The 17,162-nt window shown below is 33.3% G+C and overlaps 2 protein-coding genes across 4 annotated transcripts; both read left to right on the top strand.

Annotated features, from left to right (window-relative positions):
• Positions 1-508: 508 nt before the first annotated feature.
• LOC107495750 (transcription factor RSL2) lies at positions 509-2,531 on the top strand. Its single transcript, XM_016116913.3, has 5 exons — positions 509-1,114; positions 1,304-1,549; positions 1,891-1,956; positions 2,253-2,318; positions 2,427-2,531. Exons 1-5 carry the CDS (start codon positions 509-511, stop codon positions 2,529-2,531), a joined length of 1,089 nt encoding a protein of 362 aa, XP_015972399.2.
• Positions 2,532-5,990: 3,459 nt separating this feature from the next.
• LOC107495803 (uncharacterized) lies at positions 5,991-15,767 on the top strand (the record flags this gene model as incomplete). 3 transcript variants are annotated; one of them, XM_016116989.3, is given in 10 exon segments in its annotated part: positions 5,991-6,156; positions 9,368-10,110; positions 10,500-10,761; positions 11,128-11,325; positions 11,457-12,585; positions 13,272-13,495; positions 13,619-14,213; positions 14,299-14,380; positions 15,038-15,085; positions 15,333-15,767. In XM_016116989.3, coding segments are annotated over 10 exon segments (3,651 nt in total), but the record flags the coding sequence as incomplete, so codon positions are not given.
• Between the last annotated feature and the right edge of the window lie 1,395 nt (positions 15,768-17,162).

Below are 17,162 nucleotides of genomic sequence, written 5' to 3' on the forward strand. Positions count from 1 at the left end.
GCCTAAGCCCCTCTCAATGATTATATTTTCCAACTCCTAACTACACATCACTGTCACCATTAATTAATAGACCCTAAATTAATCACACTTAGTACCAATCAAATGATTATACTTAGACCCTTTCTCGTTACAAGTTTAATACAGGTCTAAAAGATCATTAATGGTTTATATTAGTAGTATTATTCTAAATTATCATGCCCATGAAATATGTGGTCCCATATATTAGTTGTCACGTTTACCTTTTCTTGGCCCCCACAGTAGACTCCCCTGAGTTCAGTTACAGAGAACTCGGACTTATATATATATCAAGGACAATAATTACTATTTAAATATTAATAGATATTTTTATTATTTAAACAAATAAAGTCAATGCTAGCAATAACATATTTCTTGAGATTTGGGTATAAAATGTGCTTATGCTTCATAGCTTCTCATCAATTTTCAGTGTCATTAGACCAAACAAAAACATCCCTATATCTTTTTTTTTTAGTATATAGAATAATAGAATATGGAATTTCTAGGAGCATTCCCTAATAATATAGAATTGGATTGCTTCAAAATGTTTTCTAATGAAAAAGAGCATGATTTCACTTACACTACTACTACTACTTCACAATTGTTTCTAGATCAAAGTTCATCACTTTTAGGAGAAGATGATGAATTGAATTTTGGATTAGTACAATCCACACTTTCCTCCAATTTTATTAGTGATGAAAATGAGCATTATTTGTTTCATTCTTTAGATGCTAATCCCAACACAAAAATGTTGCATTATAAGTCACAAGAAGAGAGTAGTTACAATAGCGGCGGTTTCAGTGGTGGTGACACTACTTTCTTCAATGCCAACATGGATCTTACAACAAACTACTACTATTCTAGTAATTACCATGATGATAATGTGCTAGCAAATGATGTTTCTATATCCATGGAGTTATTGGAAAATTATGATCATTATCAATGTCATCAAATGGAACATGTTGATGTTGTTCCAAACAATAAGCAGTTGGAGCTCAAGAGGAAGATTGTTGAAGTACCAGAATTTGATGTGTCTGCTGAAAACAATACAAGTAACGGATCTAAGAATCAAAAGAAAAAACATTTCGTCGCGAAAGATGTAAGTTTTATTTATTTATTTTTTTGTCGTCTTACAAAAGTACAAATAAATAATTTTCGTCTATTGGCATCTGTTGATTTGACTGAATATGTATTATACTATTATTCAGTCAAGTTGACAATTATCAGTAGATGGTAAAAAAATCCGGGATAATTGAAAAAAGTTTGTAATATTTTATTTCACATTCAGGAGCAAGATTGCATGAAAAATGAAAGGTGTAGGAAGAGAAAAGTTGTTAGAAATGGGAATGAAGGAGAAGAGAGAAATAATAATGTAGGGTTAGATGGACAGAGCTCAAGTAGTAACATTAACATATGTGAGGATGACAATGCTTCTGAAGAAAACAATGGAGGGGTAACTTCGGTATCTCACTCAAATGGGAAAACAAGAACCATTAGAGGAACAGCAGCAGATCCCCAGAGTCTCTATGCAAGGGTAATTTAAATAAAGTGGAAACTTAGATGAAGTCGACTTCATGTGAAGTTGATACTTGAGAGTTGTTAGATAATTTGACTTATTTGACTAAATTTTCATTCAACGGCTCATAGATATCAATTTTATGTGAAGTCGACTTCACCTAAGTTTTTACCTTTAAATAATTATTTCTAAATTGAAATGCACATTAATTAATTTTATATTAATAATTTATTGTCTTTGATATCTTTTATTTGTTACTTGCTATTATTATTAATTTTGTATTCAATTTTAGTTATTGCAATTCTATATAATATAATTTATATACAGTAGTTAACCCTCTTTTTGATGAAATATTGCAGAAAAGAAGAGAGAGGATAAATGCGCGGTTAAGAATTTTGCAGGGTCTTGTTCCAAATGGAACAAAGGTAAATTTTGTGAAGGACAATTGTTGTTTGAAAAAAAAAAAACTTTTTATCGGATAATAAGATAGAATTTAAATTTTAATGTTTTTTCCGTGTAAAATAAATTTATAGTGTCTAATTAATTAGTAATGCTATATTAGTAAAAATAATAATTTTTTTATATAAATAATCATCTAAAAAAATGAATATAAATACAAGACAATGTAAAACGCTTTACAGTATTAGTACGATTAATGATAATATTTTGACATCATAATAATTTCACTAACATAACTTTATGGTAATTTTTGTTTACGCAGGTTGATATAAGTACAATGCTTGAAGAGGCAGTTAATTACGTGAAATTTTTGCAGCTCCAAATCAAGGTACTAAATAAAGATATATAATAAAACATAGATCAAGTAATTATGTTTACATAATAAAATCAAACACAATATATATCTGAAAAAAGAACTTGCGTGATTGTTTTGCAGCTTTTAAGCTCTGATGATCTATGGATGTATGCTCCTCTTGCTTATAATGGACTTGACATTGGACTCAAACTCAATAACCTCAAGAATTTTTCATCATCACCATGATATTAAAAAATAATTGCATAGAAAACTATATAGAAAAATTGAGCAATATATATGTATCTATGTGTTACAAATTAAATTTGTTATTGTTAACTACTTTAATTTGAATAAAATAGCAATTTGATGCTCCAAGAGTGTCATTGCATTTTCATTAATCACGTGCCATCACGTTGTTGCAAAAAGCATAATTAATGAGAGGTGGAAACTCAGGTGCTGATGTGCAGTCGACTCTACGTGAAGTTGATAATTGAGAGTCATTAGATGATTTGATTGATTTGACTAAATTTTTATATAATGGCTTTCAATTATCAACTTTACGTGAAGTCGACTGTAACTAAATTTTCAACTTAATGAGCTCAAATTCTAGATTACTTCGGAAAATTATCTATGACGTTAGAGTCTTCATATATGATAACTTGTTAAGTATGTAATTAAGGTCGCATATAGGAGATAGCAATTGACTTACATACATGGTCTCTACAAACTTTTAATTCCTTTTTTTTTCATTTTTCAAATTTAATAAATATATTAAAAACCAATTTAAATATCTCTCTCTGTATTATCGATACAAAGTTTACAACAAAAAGCAAATTAAAGACACCTAATTCTTTACAGAAAAATACACCACAAACATATCACCCTTGGCTAAAACTAAAGAGACCGATCATAATTAATTTTAATCCAAAAAATTTGTAAAGAGTCTGCAATATCCTGCACACCATTTATTTTTCCAATTTTTTTACTAATTAAATAGGAGTTATTCAAGTTTTTCTACACATCCTTTAGAAGATCAAGTGTGTTACGGTACTCTATTTTTGGTGGAATACGGTTAGAATTTGGGGCTTGTTGAATTAGGAGGAATAATTTGAGAATTAAAAAAGAAAATTAAAATTTAAATATTTTTGTCGGTCAAATTGAATTTTATTATTATAAAGTAGTTTTAATTTTTTTATGATTATAAGAAAAATCTATTTAATAAACTTTTGAAAGAGTAAAATTTTAAAATGATTCTTGAATGCATGCATGCATAAATCAAAATTATGACAGTATATATGCATGTATAAATCGAAATAGGCGAATTAGATTTATATAGAAAACAAATTAGTCTGACTCATTCAATTTACATAGAGAAGTGATTAGAAAAATCTATATAATGTTTTTTTATTTGGATAAATTGTATAATATTAAATTGGGTTTAGTTTAATTGTGTCTTTTACCCTCATAATAACATAGTTTCATCCAAAAACTTGTTAATGCTTACATCCTCATCACCCATTCCCTTTAATATTAGGTGCAAGAAGATGTTAAATTGGTAATTGGCATAATGTTCTTCTTTAAATGCATAACAAATGTTTATTGTAACATTACTCTAATTTTTTTTATTATTTCCAAAAATATTATTTAATTAAAAAAAGAGAAGTTTTCTCTCACACAAAAAAAAAAACACCAAATCTCTAACATTGTCAGCCTTATACTAAAAAAAATCAGATGTAATTTACAAAAACAGGCGTATAAACTTAAATCCAATAATTAAATGAATATGCAGCGACTAATTTACAGAAATTATTGTGTGTACTACTACGTGCAAAAATAATTTTTTCTTTCTTTTTTGGTTCATATTTGCTGTTTCGTGTCAAATAAGATCTCTCTTTTATAATCTAACCCTAATTTAACCATTTCACTCTCAGCAAAGAAAAACCATAAACTTAGATATGTACCAACTTTAATTAACCTTTTTTTTTTCACATAAAAAGGGATCCCGAAAATCCAACAATATTATTCTAATGATTTCTATGAAATTCTATTACTCTAACCATGTTTTATTAGGGCACCATGCAAGTCAACTTAGTACTAAGCTTGAATGTAGAGCCTTCACACATAACGATTACAGTGTGTATTACTGTCGATATGCATATCCATCATTATAAACTAAAAATAATAAGAATAAGAATATATCTCCATATAATATATCAGTTCCATAAGCCTATAAGGAAGGAAGAATAAGTCACTCATCGTTCTATCGGAATGATCTGGCCAGATTCTCCTATGAAATGCCTCGCGAGCAAAGATTGTGATATCAATATTAATGATTATTTATGGGTAGATGGACAGTGGAGGTTAGAGAGATGTTGCACCCCATAACTAATTCGGTTAAGCAAAAAATTATGTCCTATAATCCCAATGTTCAAGCAGGAAAGTGGGTTGGTTGGAGGTAAATGTCAGCTTCTTCCAATATTTATTCCTTAAAAAACGGTTATTTATAATTCTATAAGCATAAATTTAGTTGAAAGGAGTATGGTAGTTGGCTTTGGTTATGGAAAGCTCAAGTCCCAGAAAAGAATGAACTTTTTTTTTTTTTGGTTATGTATGCATGATGCTATCCCCACTGTTGTATTTAATTTCTTTATCATAAAGGCATGAGAGATTCTCGTTTGTGTCCTTGATGTCGCATTGAATATGAATTTGTTTTTCATTCTATGCATGAGTGTCCTAGATGTTATCTAGCGAAAGCTGAATTTGGAGATAAATGGACAGAATTTTGAGACATAGTTGGAAAGGGTATAAATTCTAATAATTTTCTCTTTTTCGTCACTATTTGATGAATTTGGAGAGATCGTAATAATGATGTTTTTAACTTGATTGACTTGTGGAATATTGAGAAGGTTATAACTTTTATTTAGGCTTCACAGTCTAATTTTTACAAGATTTTTTTCTTGTAACATGTTTTTACTTCTTCTTTTATGTTACTTTTTTTATTTTCTCCTTTTTTTTTTCGATTAGAGTGAATTGTGATACTAGTGTATTTGGTAAAACTACTGATTTTGGGTATGTTTTACGTAATTTTATGAGCTCTTGTCTGCATAATTGTGTTGGCTCTCTATCTCCTGTATCTATTATTAGAAACAAATTGTTTGTAATATGAAAAAATTTACTTTTTACGTGAAAAAATAGTTTTAAAGATGTTATTTATAAGATAGATTGTTTGAAGACTTTTTATTCTTATCAATAAAAAAAATAATCGAATTCAAAGTCCTAATTATAATTTGGTGTCTAAAGTCATTGAAGTCTTTAGTTGAAATTAGAAGGTTAAAATTAATTTTATTCAAAAAAATGCCAATCATGTTGCTTATACTTTAACAAAATTTGTACCATTTAATAATATTTATCAGTTAGAGTGAGAAAAATCTTTAAAAAGTTTGCCGCTATAATTATAATGAGACTATATCTTTAGCTCTTGAAAGTTATTTTTTTTTATTCCTGGTATTTTTTTTCCTTCTTTTAATCTCCTGTTAAAAAAAAAACGAAATTTTGGAGGTTTTTTTGTTTACAAAAATAAACATGAAAAAAGGTAATTATTGGCTAAAATAAGAAGTAAAAGAGAGAAAAAAAAAAAAAGAGAGAGAGAAAGAAAGAGGAAGTGCTGAGTAACCCTTGTCTCATTTCTCAAATGTCAAGTCTCAACCGCCTCTGTCACAGGATGAGGTCGTCACCAAGCGGAGGAACAAAGATGAGGTTCGAACCGTGTTTGAGTGCTACCGTCGCATCAAGCTCTTCTTGTCAAAGAAGGAGAGTGCTTTCATCCATGACATTGAACAGAGCTTCTTCGCTCTCATCAATGCTTCCAGAGGTAAACACTACTAAACAACACTTCATAGTTCATTCTCTATCTTTTTGGAGTGTATAAATTTGAAATCAAGGCTAATGAATTTGATTTGTTGAATGCGATGTTGTAATGTGATTGATTGTGACGCAATTCTGGCTTGTGCATAGAATTTGCCTGCTTTGTTGTTGTTTGCATTTACCCTAAGATGTTGTCTCAGTCTCTGTAACTGCCTATATTGTGCTAACTTAAAACTCTATCTTTGGAGAGAGTGTTGTTTTAAGAGTGGTGATTTTGTTTATTTTTCATGCTTGGAATGGTAATTAATTAAGAATTGGATTCGGTTCGATTCCATTTTTGTTGTGTCATATCTCCTGTGTTTTAGAAATCTTGTTGTTGCTGCTTTTGGCGGGATTCGTGAATCATTTCATTCCAAATGCTCTTTTGGATTGTAGAGATATATGTATTCCGAAGATCTGTTCAGTTTTGACAAACCTTTGATGTATATGGCATACAAAAGTATCAAGTAGGACTTTGCAATTATAGGCCATTTTGTTTTTAATTTTTTTTTGTTGGTTTGTTTGAGGTAACATTTATGTTCCCCGTTGACGGCGTTTTGATGAATGAAAATAAGGATAGATATGTGCTATTGGTGACATAATGTTGACGTTATCGTGCCGTTAACTAACGCTTTGCCGTTTTGTTAACGTTATCTATGAGATATTCTTTCGGAAATTTCTCCTTCTACTTAGAATGGTTTGTGGGATTCACATGTCTATAGATTCATAGGAATGATTTCTAGAAAAGCAATAGATAAATTACATGAATAATTCAAAATTGTTAGGCAATATGTGTTATGACTCTGTATATGGTTTTTGGTTAATGTTCAATACTGTTGGGTTTATTCTTTTTACAGATAAAAAGTATTGGATCTGTTCTTGATTAGAATCCTTGGAAAATCCTTTTGTTCCCCTTCCAGATGATGTAAGATGATGAAACCACAACAATGAAAACTCATTCTCAAACAATATCCAATTTTATAGAATCACAATCAGGATATATTTGCTTTAATACCAATAGTTGGAATTCTATATTCATATTCGGAATTTATAAAACAAGGAGAAATGTCTGGGTAGGCAGTGCCTCCTAGATCATTTATTAGACTTACCTTTTAACGTTTGACCTGTATAATACAAGTGAAGCTTGAAAGGATTTATCCGTTTTATATTAAAAAATTGGGGGAATGGTCCAATTGGCTGATAAAACTTAATTTCAAAACCTCTATTTGAATTCCTACTGGAAATGGAAAAAGAAAAAGAAATCGCTTCCTGAGGATTTTCCGGAGATAGGGGAAGAGGGTATCTTTGACCATTACTAAACGCTTGTTTGATTCCTGTTGCAAATGTGAAAGTTCATTTCAAGGTACTTCCAATGAAATGAGCTCCTCTGGTCAAGCCGACTTTGTGTTTATATTTAATGCCGATGTGCATTAAGGTGAATAAAACTATTGGTTTCTTTGTCCTAAAGTTTCCTCTGGTTTTGTAAAAATTACATCAGTAATGTTTTTGCATTGCTGTATAAAAACCTCTTTCCAAGTATTCAATAGAGCAAACAGGTTCGCAGGCTAGTAACCGCCATACACTCTTCCTTGTACTCAATAGAGTATGAAACAAAAACACCGAGTACTCACTGTGTCTGAGTTGCTAATTAGTTCTAATCATGGATCCAATTCCAAAACCTCCAAAGAAGCGAAGGCCCTATGTGATTCATCTAGAATCGCCCCCGCCTTTGTCAGTAACGCCTGAAGCAACCCTATCACAACACTCTTCACTAACCCTACCTCCGTCGGTGATCCCACTATTTCCTTCAGAGGAGAATCTTGCGAATTGCCTTAACCAGGGTGAGATTAGAGACATGTTTGAATGTTATAAGCAAATGAAATTATGCTTGTTGAATAAAGAGGGTTCATTCATGGCTGACCTTGAACAGAGCTATCCTGCTCTGATATCTGCTGCCAAAGGTAACTATTGCGGTTATGGCTTATGAATTTGATCAACATGAATGATTTTCGTCGAATTTGATTTACTATGTTGATTGCGATCTTGTGTTGGATTTGATTGTGATGAAATTATGGAATTGTCATTAATTTTAGGGAAGGGGAACGTTGCCACAAATTCATTAGGGAACCTTTGTTTGAGAAGATTTTGACTTGAATTCACTGGTCTAGCCCAAAAAAAATGTTATTTTGTGACTGTCTTCTGCTGTGCGAGATTTAACTTCGTGTTTAACATATTTATTTGAAAAAAGTTCTTTTCTTTCTTGTTTAGAAAGATATATTATTAAGAATGGATTTTGCATTAAGAAATCTTATCCTTGCTGCTTTTGGTGGGATTTGTAGATCATTTCATTTCGGATGCTCTGTTGAGCCGTTAAGTTTTAATTATTTCAATTATGTTAAATTTTGCCAAGTCTCTATGATGTATTTTACAAAGAACAGTGTCAAATATACCGTTGTAGGATATTCTTAAATGCTTAAATGAATGTTTTGTTGAATGGAAATGCTTATATGTCATCTTTACTGAGATGTAGTTATGTGCTATAAATCACAAGATGGTAATGTTTTCTCATACATTAGTTTAAGTATTAATACTTGTTTGAGAGCTGCAATTCTTTTGGTTTGGGATTGTTGTATGTATACAGGTAATTTCCTTAATTTGTTATTTCAATATTTTCAAGAATGCACCTTTATAAATTGATTTAGCTGTAAATATGTGCTTTTTATAATGATTAACATGTACCAGGGTTATTGAATAGCAAGGTTTTAAAATTAAGTATTGGGTAAATACCCATGTGTAAACAAGCAAGTGCTGATATTGGACATGTGGCACACAAATGAGATCTATTTATTTGTACTATTCATTGGGAAACATATCTCTATTTTTATTTTTCCATTTCCATTTATAGAAAATTATTAAGTCTTTTCAAATATTAGACAATGATTTTGGTTGATACAGTTTTTGCAATAATTACAATATTACATTTACATAGTTGCTGTTGTGTTTTCTACTTTGGCCCATTGGAAATAGAGAAAACAACTATTTGCTGTTTTCTGATTTGCTCCTGATTGAGTACGTAAACTGCAAGTAATCAATGCTCTATTTCCAACAATTGAGTAAAGGATAGAAATTTTCCTGGTTGAAATTCTCTAGCCAATAATGAAACTTTTACATTGTGACAGGTTGTTTGAGTGGACAAAGAATCGCGGCTGATGTTATTCCTCGATATGCATTCCACTGTCCAACAGCTTTAGAAGCTGCTGCTAAAGTGGTTATCAATATGTATAACTGGAGTTCCACACTAATCAGTAGAGGAGAAGATGCTGATGGTGTTGCATTTGAAACTGCTAGAGCTTGTATTTTTGGCTTAGCTGATATTTGCTGTGCTGCTTCTTCAGTGGCACCAAAATCTGCTGTAATCAGAGGAATTTGCTCTGCAGTTTTTCAGAATGTGCTATCCTTTTTCATATCTTTACTTGAGGGAAAGGACGCCTTACAGGTGTTCGATAAGAGTTTCCTGAAAATGCAAGATTCCCCTGATGAATTTTCTAAGTTGAAGCAAAAAGTTTTAGATGAAGATGAGCCCTCATTGACTAAATTGTCAAAACTCCATGCAGTATGTTTATTTTGGATATTCTTCTCTTGCCCAAAAGACATGCTTGCAGCTTGTTTGGAGCTCTTAGGCTCTGCCACAAAGGAGGGTGCCTCTGAACAAGGACAATGTTTTCTGAGCCTGGTGACTAGAAATGTTTTGGTTGATGAAGCAGTTTGCTTTCTGGATAATGTTAATGGCGGATCTAAGCCAGGTACAGGTTCAACAGATTCAGCTATCCGCGAAAACGAGGTTGATGAGGAAATAATGACAGATGTCATCCGAGTTGCCGATGTTGATTCGTCTATTCCAAAGAGTTGCTTGCTCACACTGGTAATATTTCATATTAAAATGCAAGGCCCCTAATAAATTTTAAATGCAATTTCGTGCGTGTTATAATAATTTAGCGAGTGATGATTTCTCCCCCTCTGTTGTAGATGTGATTAAAGTGATTATATTTAAGCAGCATAAAAAATGATTCTCCTTAGTTCCTTGTTTTCTTCAAGGAAAACAATTAATTGATCTGTACTTTGTATGAGTTGTTATTGATCTTTTTGCTTGCACTGTTTTTTTCTATTTTTTAGAACTTACTAGCATCGTCATTGCTGGTGATATTGAAGGATGTCTGTTTAAGAACTTTTGCTTGAATCCATTTAACTGTAAGTTTCTAGTTCTGATTGCTTGTTACTTGTGATGCCTTTTCATTGCCTTTCTCCATACAGGTCCTCGACAAAGATCCCTCACTACAGAAATGGATGTCACGCAAATCTAAGAAGTTATTGGACTTGCCTACTACTGCTTCAATGGAAATTACAGCAGTACTTCTAGGAATTCTTGGAAAGTTTGTTCCACAAACTGATTTGGAAGACTACCAACCAGATAGTGATGAAGATAGATCTGATTCTTTGATTTACACAAATAGGAACTATGCGGTACCTAGGATTTCAGAGGAACGTGACAGTATTGGTGAAACATCTGGAAGAGGTAGCAAATTAAGAGTTAATGTTTGGGTCTTCTAATGATTGTTTTTAAATACTCTATCTTTCCCACCTAAATGCTTAAATGCTTATTATTAAAATTTTATTTGGTCTCAAATAAGTGTCAATTAGAGAAGTTAGACAATATCAATTAATTTTTCCTGTAATAACCCTATTAAAATGAAGGAGAGAGAATTAGCGGGAAGAGATAGTAAGTATAAGACAAGAGTAGTTTATAAGGGTGGTTTAGTACAATCAATTTAATATCATCTAAAATCAACAAGTTCTCAATTTTTCCGTAATCCATGCGCGTAATTAAAATGGACACTTATTTGAGACCAGAGTTAGTATTTGATAGCTAATTGCTTTGCAGTTTCTCTTGGCACCAACCCTGTATCAAAAGTAGGTTCGCATTTCGACAATGGAGCTTCAAGGCCCATGGGCATTGAGATGGGGGAGGGAGGGAGTATGTCCCATGCTAGATGTTCCACACCTAGGGATTCAGCAACCCATCAAATAACCTCATCTTCAATGAAGACACCATTTGGCTCTAGGAGTAATTCATTTGAAGGTATAAATGATTTACCAAATGTTGAGAAAAACCATGTTTCTAAATTTTAGTTCAATTCACCTCCATTGAGATGTTCTAGTGGAGTGTTAGAAGCATTATGATACCTCCTAATCACCATTTTATGTCATCAGCTGCTTCAACAAAAAGTCAAACTGTCTGGTGCCTTGATGGGGATCCTGCTGCCATGGATATTGTCTCTGCTTCAACAAGGCTCTGGGTTGGTTTTATACCACCTGACGTGCCTGAAAGCCATATTAGGTTTCAATCAGAAAGATATGGTCAAATTGAACGGTTTGTTTTCTTCCCCATGAAAGGTTTTGCCTTTGTTGAGTACAGAAGAATCATTGATGCAATCAAAGCTAGACACTATCTACCGGGAAACTTCCCGTGTCGTGTAAGATTCATCGATACAGGATTTGGAACTAGGGGTGCAATGAATGGTGTTGCCATTGGCTCTAGTTCTCATATCTATGTTGGAAATATTTCTTCTCAATGGGCCAAGGATGAGATCCTACATGAATCAAGAAAAGTAATCCATAAAGGTCCTCCTGCACTTATTGATCTCAGCTGTGAGTGTGCATTACTTATGGAATTTGAAACTCCTGAAGAAGCTACCTCTGTCATGTTGCATCTGAGACAGTTTCGAAGAGAAAGAAGCAACTATAACTTACATTTTGGCCCAGGAACAGTTAATGCTGGAATTGGGCACCCGTATATGGACGGTTCAAGGTCTGCATCTGCCCCTTCCCATCCTGACCTTAAAGTTAGCATCCCAACAAACATGTCACATGGTATTTCTGGATCACCTCATGCTCGAACGTTATCAGCTGGATCACCTCATGCTCGAACCTTACCCGTGAGCCCTGCTGACAGTTCTCGCACAAGGATGTCTCACTTGTCTTCGTTGCTAGCTTCATTGTGTACAAAATACAATATTAATCAAAACATAGGTCTCCATGATCACTATATGACTGGAACTGGTAACAGTTATGCTCCTTCGATGCGTGATGAAGATACAGCACCATCGAGTACTTTGTGGATAACTATTCCATGGAGTAGCTCTCAATTCCTCACAGATGATGAACTAATGACTATCTGCAATCTTGCTATTGGAGGCTCTGGCTCCATTTTGCGCTTGACACAGGCAAACATGCAGATGCCGTGTGGTTGGTTTGTTGAATGCAGTAATACTGATGGTGCAGTTTCTGTTCTAAAGAATCTTCGTAGTTGTCCAGGGTTGTTCTTCCAAGTAGAATTCAGGTGAGACAAGATTTCTTTAATTTTAGTCTACACTCAAACACAAGTATATTTAATGATTTACGTGGTTAGTTCATGTTTTTCATTCCCCTCCCCCCTCCTTTTCCCTCCAAACACAAAACAACAAATTCGTGAATGAGAAAGTTGATTTGTTAATAGTCTACAAGTACAGAGAAGGGTGTTTTAAGATATGAAACCATTCATGTGGTTTAAGTTTGCAGGAGGTTTGATTCAATAATAAAAACCACGCTCAAACCTTCATTACCATTAGTTAGATAGGATGTAGGAGTGTAATCCATGCCACCTTTGATTCTTCTACATCTAAGTTAAATATTGAATTTCACCAGAGTATGGCTCCATGACTCATGCTTAGATGGTCTGTTAGGAGATGGTGAAACCCATAATGAGGCTTCGCATAACAGTTTTTGCTCTTTAAAGAACCTTGACATATAAATAAAATAGAATATACATTCCAACATTAATTCTTGTATTATATGCATTCCCAAAAAAGTGTTATTCGGTGATGTGAAATAATTGTTTTACAGAAGTTGCTTGATCATGAACTCTGTTTCCATTAGTGACCAAGGGTTGTCATTTCTTTGACAGCTTTCAGTTCGTTTAAAATAAGCCCTCGGGATGGTTATGTACTTACTAACTTATGTGGTTATTGTTCTCTCGTTTTTATGAAGTAAATCTGGAAATCAGACTGCCGGACCTTCTTCAGCCAAACCAGAGGGCAACTCCATGGAACTAGTATCCCCCAGAACAAATTCCCAGAATCACAGTAGTGGAATACACCGTGCACCTCCACCCCAGTCGAACTGGCATTTTCCTGGTTCCAGTAACATGCCAGAAGTTGGAGCAAGGAAAACTGATGGTTATGATAATGTATCACTAGACACTCATCAAGGAGGTAATATTTTTATGCTGACTAAATCGTACTGGTTTTGCTTTTTCTGGAGATATTTTACACATATAAGTGCAAATACTGTATTCTGAATTGTGTTTTTTGAAAATTGGGTTATTTCTATACCAGCTAACATTCAACATATGTACTCTGGAACTCAAGGACCTTCCATTCCGCCACCACAACAAATTCAGTCAGCTCCCTTCATTCGCCCTGTTTATGCCCCTCCAAATGGTCCGTGGGATCCACGTGGAATAAATAATCCTTTACCTGCCAATCACTTCACGCCTGGAGTGATGCCTAATAATCATTTACCATTTATACCTGCTTCAGTAACTCCACTTGCTCACATCCAGGGAACCCCAATGCATCCTTATGGCCAGCTGATGCCCCCACCAGTAATGGCACCACCTTTGGCTTCCTTACCACATCCTCAGCTTGAAATTCCACCTCCACCTCCACCTCCACCTGCACGTCTGCCTTCTCCACCACCCTTGCCCCAAACTCAGCCACCCATGGTTCCTCCACCACCTGGTTCTCCTCCACCTCCTCCTCCACCATTGCCTGCTCAGGAAGCAGTTAGTATGGAATGTTCAGGGCAGTCTCTGCAGTATCAGTGGCAGGGGGCTCTTTGTAAAAGCGGGGTTAACTACTGCACAATTTATGCATGCCGAGCAGATTCAAATGTTTGCAAATACACAAATGCCACACCTGAACCTTCTGAGTATGAATCATCTTTGTTTCCTCAACGTTCAAAATCTCGTTTTCTTTCATTTAGGCCAGTTTAAATAGATGTTCCTCTGTTGCAGGTGGCCCACAAAACTAGACATGACTAAACGCACTGATATTCGACATGTGAAATCAACATTTGCAGCTACACCACCTAACAGGGTAAGTTTTCAAATATCCTTTGGCTGATCTTCCCTTCCCAACCATCTCATGCTCACTGTTTCATGGGGAGTTAGGATCTAGCTATTATTCTCAGTCTAGTTATTATTATTATCAGTATTTTGAAATTTTCTATTTCAGTTGTTTAGACTCCTACACCTAGCCCTACTTGGAATAGCTGTCCTAGTTTATTTTTAATTCTTAGATCTGGTTTGCTTGCCTTAGTAGTAGAATTATTTGAGGATTTTTGCTATTGTTTGATTATCGAACATTAGGAATTGAATATCTATCTTTGAGAGTGCTTAAGCCAATGTATGCATGTGAATTATATCCAAAATTAAGTATGAACAGCATTCATTTAGCCTACTCTCCTTGCATTTCAACATCGTGTTTTGAACTTTTGATCTTCCATTTAATGTTTCTTTGTATCTCTTTGGTTAGATTAGTCGTTCACTTATTAAAATCCTCAATAGCTAATATATCTAAAATTTCTGAAATAACAACAACAAAAAATCCTTTGTGAAGTTTGTGTTTTATTTGCTAGAATTACTTTGGTAGTCTTTTTCTTCTCGGCAGCCATGAAATGTTAGGAGTTGCGTCTGCATTTGCCATCCATTTTTTGAAACTAACTATGCTTTCATGGCATTGGCTTCTATGCAGAGGGAAGTGTGCCGTTTAATCCCATCTTCCCCAAGTGAACACAAACGGGTATGTATGAAATATACTTCTTTCTTTAAAGAAAAATTAATTAATATACTTATTTATAACATGAGATCCATCCCCTTTTGCGGTGCTCTGTTGTTTTTAAATCTTACTCTAAATATGTGCACCCAAAAAGAAAAAAAAAAAATCTTAGTCTATATGCTATTAACCATTTAACAGTGAATTGGGAAATGTATTTTGTGGTTAACCGAACCCCATTCATGTCATTGATCCTCCTATATGTGTTCACCAGTTTCAGGATTTCATAACATACTTAAAGCAGAGGGATTGTGCCGGAGTCATTAAAATCCCAGCCGCAAAATCCATGTGGGCAAGGCTGCTCTTCATACTCCCATACTCGCCTGAAACATGCACTTTGCTTTCTATTGCACCACATCCATCTGATTGCCTCATCGCTTTGGTTCTTCCAAAAGAAATGAACTTTGAGTGGGCATGATACTATGATAGTTGTTGTGGATGAAATAGGATTTGTAATTATGTAATGAATGAAATTTGAATAAAATGTAGTGTGTAAATAAAGTTATGAGGAGAAGTCAATATTAGTTTATGAAATACTAATTTACCTGTAATATATATATAACTCCTCCTTAGAAGTCAAAATATTAGTTTATGAAATACTAATTTACCTATAATATATATATATAACTCCTCCTTTGCAGTCAGCATGTCAATTGTCACTACCGCTATCCCACTCTTCTCTTAATCTCCGCCGCCATCCAAATCTATAACCCTATTAGAATCTATTCATTTACGCCAATATCTTCAGTTAGCAATCTAAACCAAAATTTCCGTTTCCAGGATAATTTATTTTTAATTTTCCATTTTATTAATTGATGTTGTGTGTTTGTGTCAACGTTATCCCAAACGTATTATGAGATGTCACTATTATTTAATCGACTAGAATACGTGCATACAAAAAATCAATGACTGAATTAATCATAAAAATATAAAATATATTTAAAATGAATTTGGTGATTTATTTTTAGTGTATATATAGAATTTTTGTTATTTAACGTGTAAAATCAAGTGAAAAAACAATAAATTTATAACAAATATAAATTTGGGGACTATAAAATTTAAAAATAATTTATCCAAAGCATTGAGTTTAAGCGTTTTACATTTTATTATTTTTTTGGACGTCCTTTAATTTCAAACTCTGAGCATGTTGTATTAACCACACATGATTAGTTATTTCGTATGCTTTATGTTTTTGGCTGGTCTCTGTTCTCAATAGTGGTTGTATAATTGTCAACAACTCAACATTTCTTTTCTCCGTCACAGATGATGTTAATGCAACTGCACTGCGACCAAATCCGAAGAAGTTATGATCAATGGCATGCTAAATAGTAAATCAATGTCTAGTGCAAATCCGAAAATAACACTTCCATTGTTGCTTGCCGGATTTGTGGTCTTGTTTGGCACATATAACCATGTTTTTAATGTCCGTTGTTACTAGGACTAGCCATTAGTGGTTGATATAGCTGCCAGTTGCCAACAATGGGTAAAAAGAAAGCTCTTTGTTTATCAGAGCCTGGTTTCGATCCAGGGACCTGTGGGTTATGGGCCCACCACGCTTCCGCTGCGCCACTCTGATATTGAGAGTTATTTTCCAAATATTTTATATCACTTTCTATTTTCTCTGAACATTATTGCATTAATTGGCAAGTTTGATTTTAATTTTTAAGGTCTATGCACATGCAGGTGGAAATAGGCAGAATACAAACCTGATTCATGTTGTAATAGATGGCCCATGCCTACGTCTATTATATCTTATAGAATTTTTTTTTAAGTTCGAACCACAAACTTATTTAAAAAATTTATTTTGTGAATTAAAAACTAAAAATAAACTTAAAAAAATTAAATGACATTAAATTTATTCTAAGTTTTATAATTTATAATTTATAAAGAATAATTTATTTATCTATCAATTTTTAGTCATATTTCATAACTATATTTAGAATTTATAAAAAAATAAAAAAAACTATAATTTTAACCATCTTGCCTATTGGTTAGATTTTTTTTATTTAATATAAGTGAATAGTTAAAAATCTAAATTAAAAGT

The sequence above is a fragment of the Arachis duranensis genome, chromosome 6, assembly GCF_000817695.3.
Source record: "Arachis duranensis cultivar V14167 chromosome 6, aradu.V14167.gnm2.J7QH, whole genome shotgun sequence".
Lineage (NCBI taxonomy): Eukaryota > Viridiplantae > Streptophyta > Magnoliopsida > Fabales > Fabaceae > Arachis > Arachis duranensis.

What these genes read in the sequence shown, in the direction of transcription:
- LOC107495750 (XM_016116913.3), top strand. Translation starts at nt 509, where the DNA reads ATGGAATTTCTAGGAGCATTCCCTAATAATATAGAATTGGATTGCTTC. An exon ending in TTGTTCCAAATGGAACAAAG is followed by an intron (nt 1,957 to 2,252) that starts GTAAATTTTGTG and finishes TTGTTTACGCAG; the next exon opens with GTTGATATAAGTACAATGCT. An exon ending in TTTTGCAGCTCCAAATCAAG is followed by an intron (nt 2,319 to 2,426) that starts GTACTAAATAAA and finishes ATTGTTTTGCAG; the next exon opens with CTTTTAAGCTCTGATGATCT.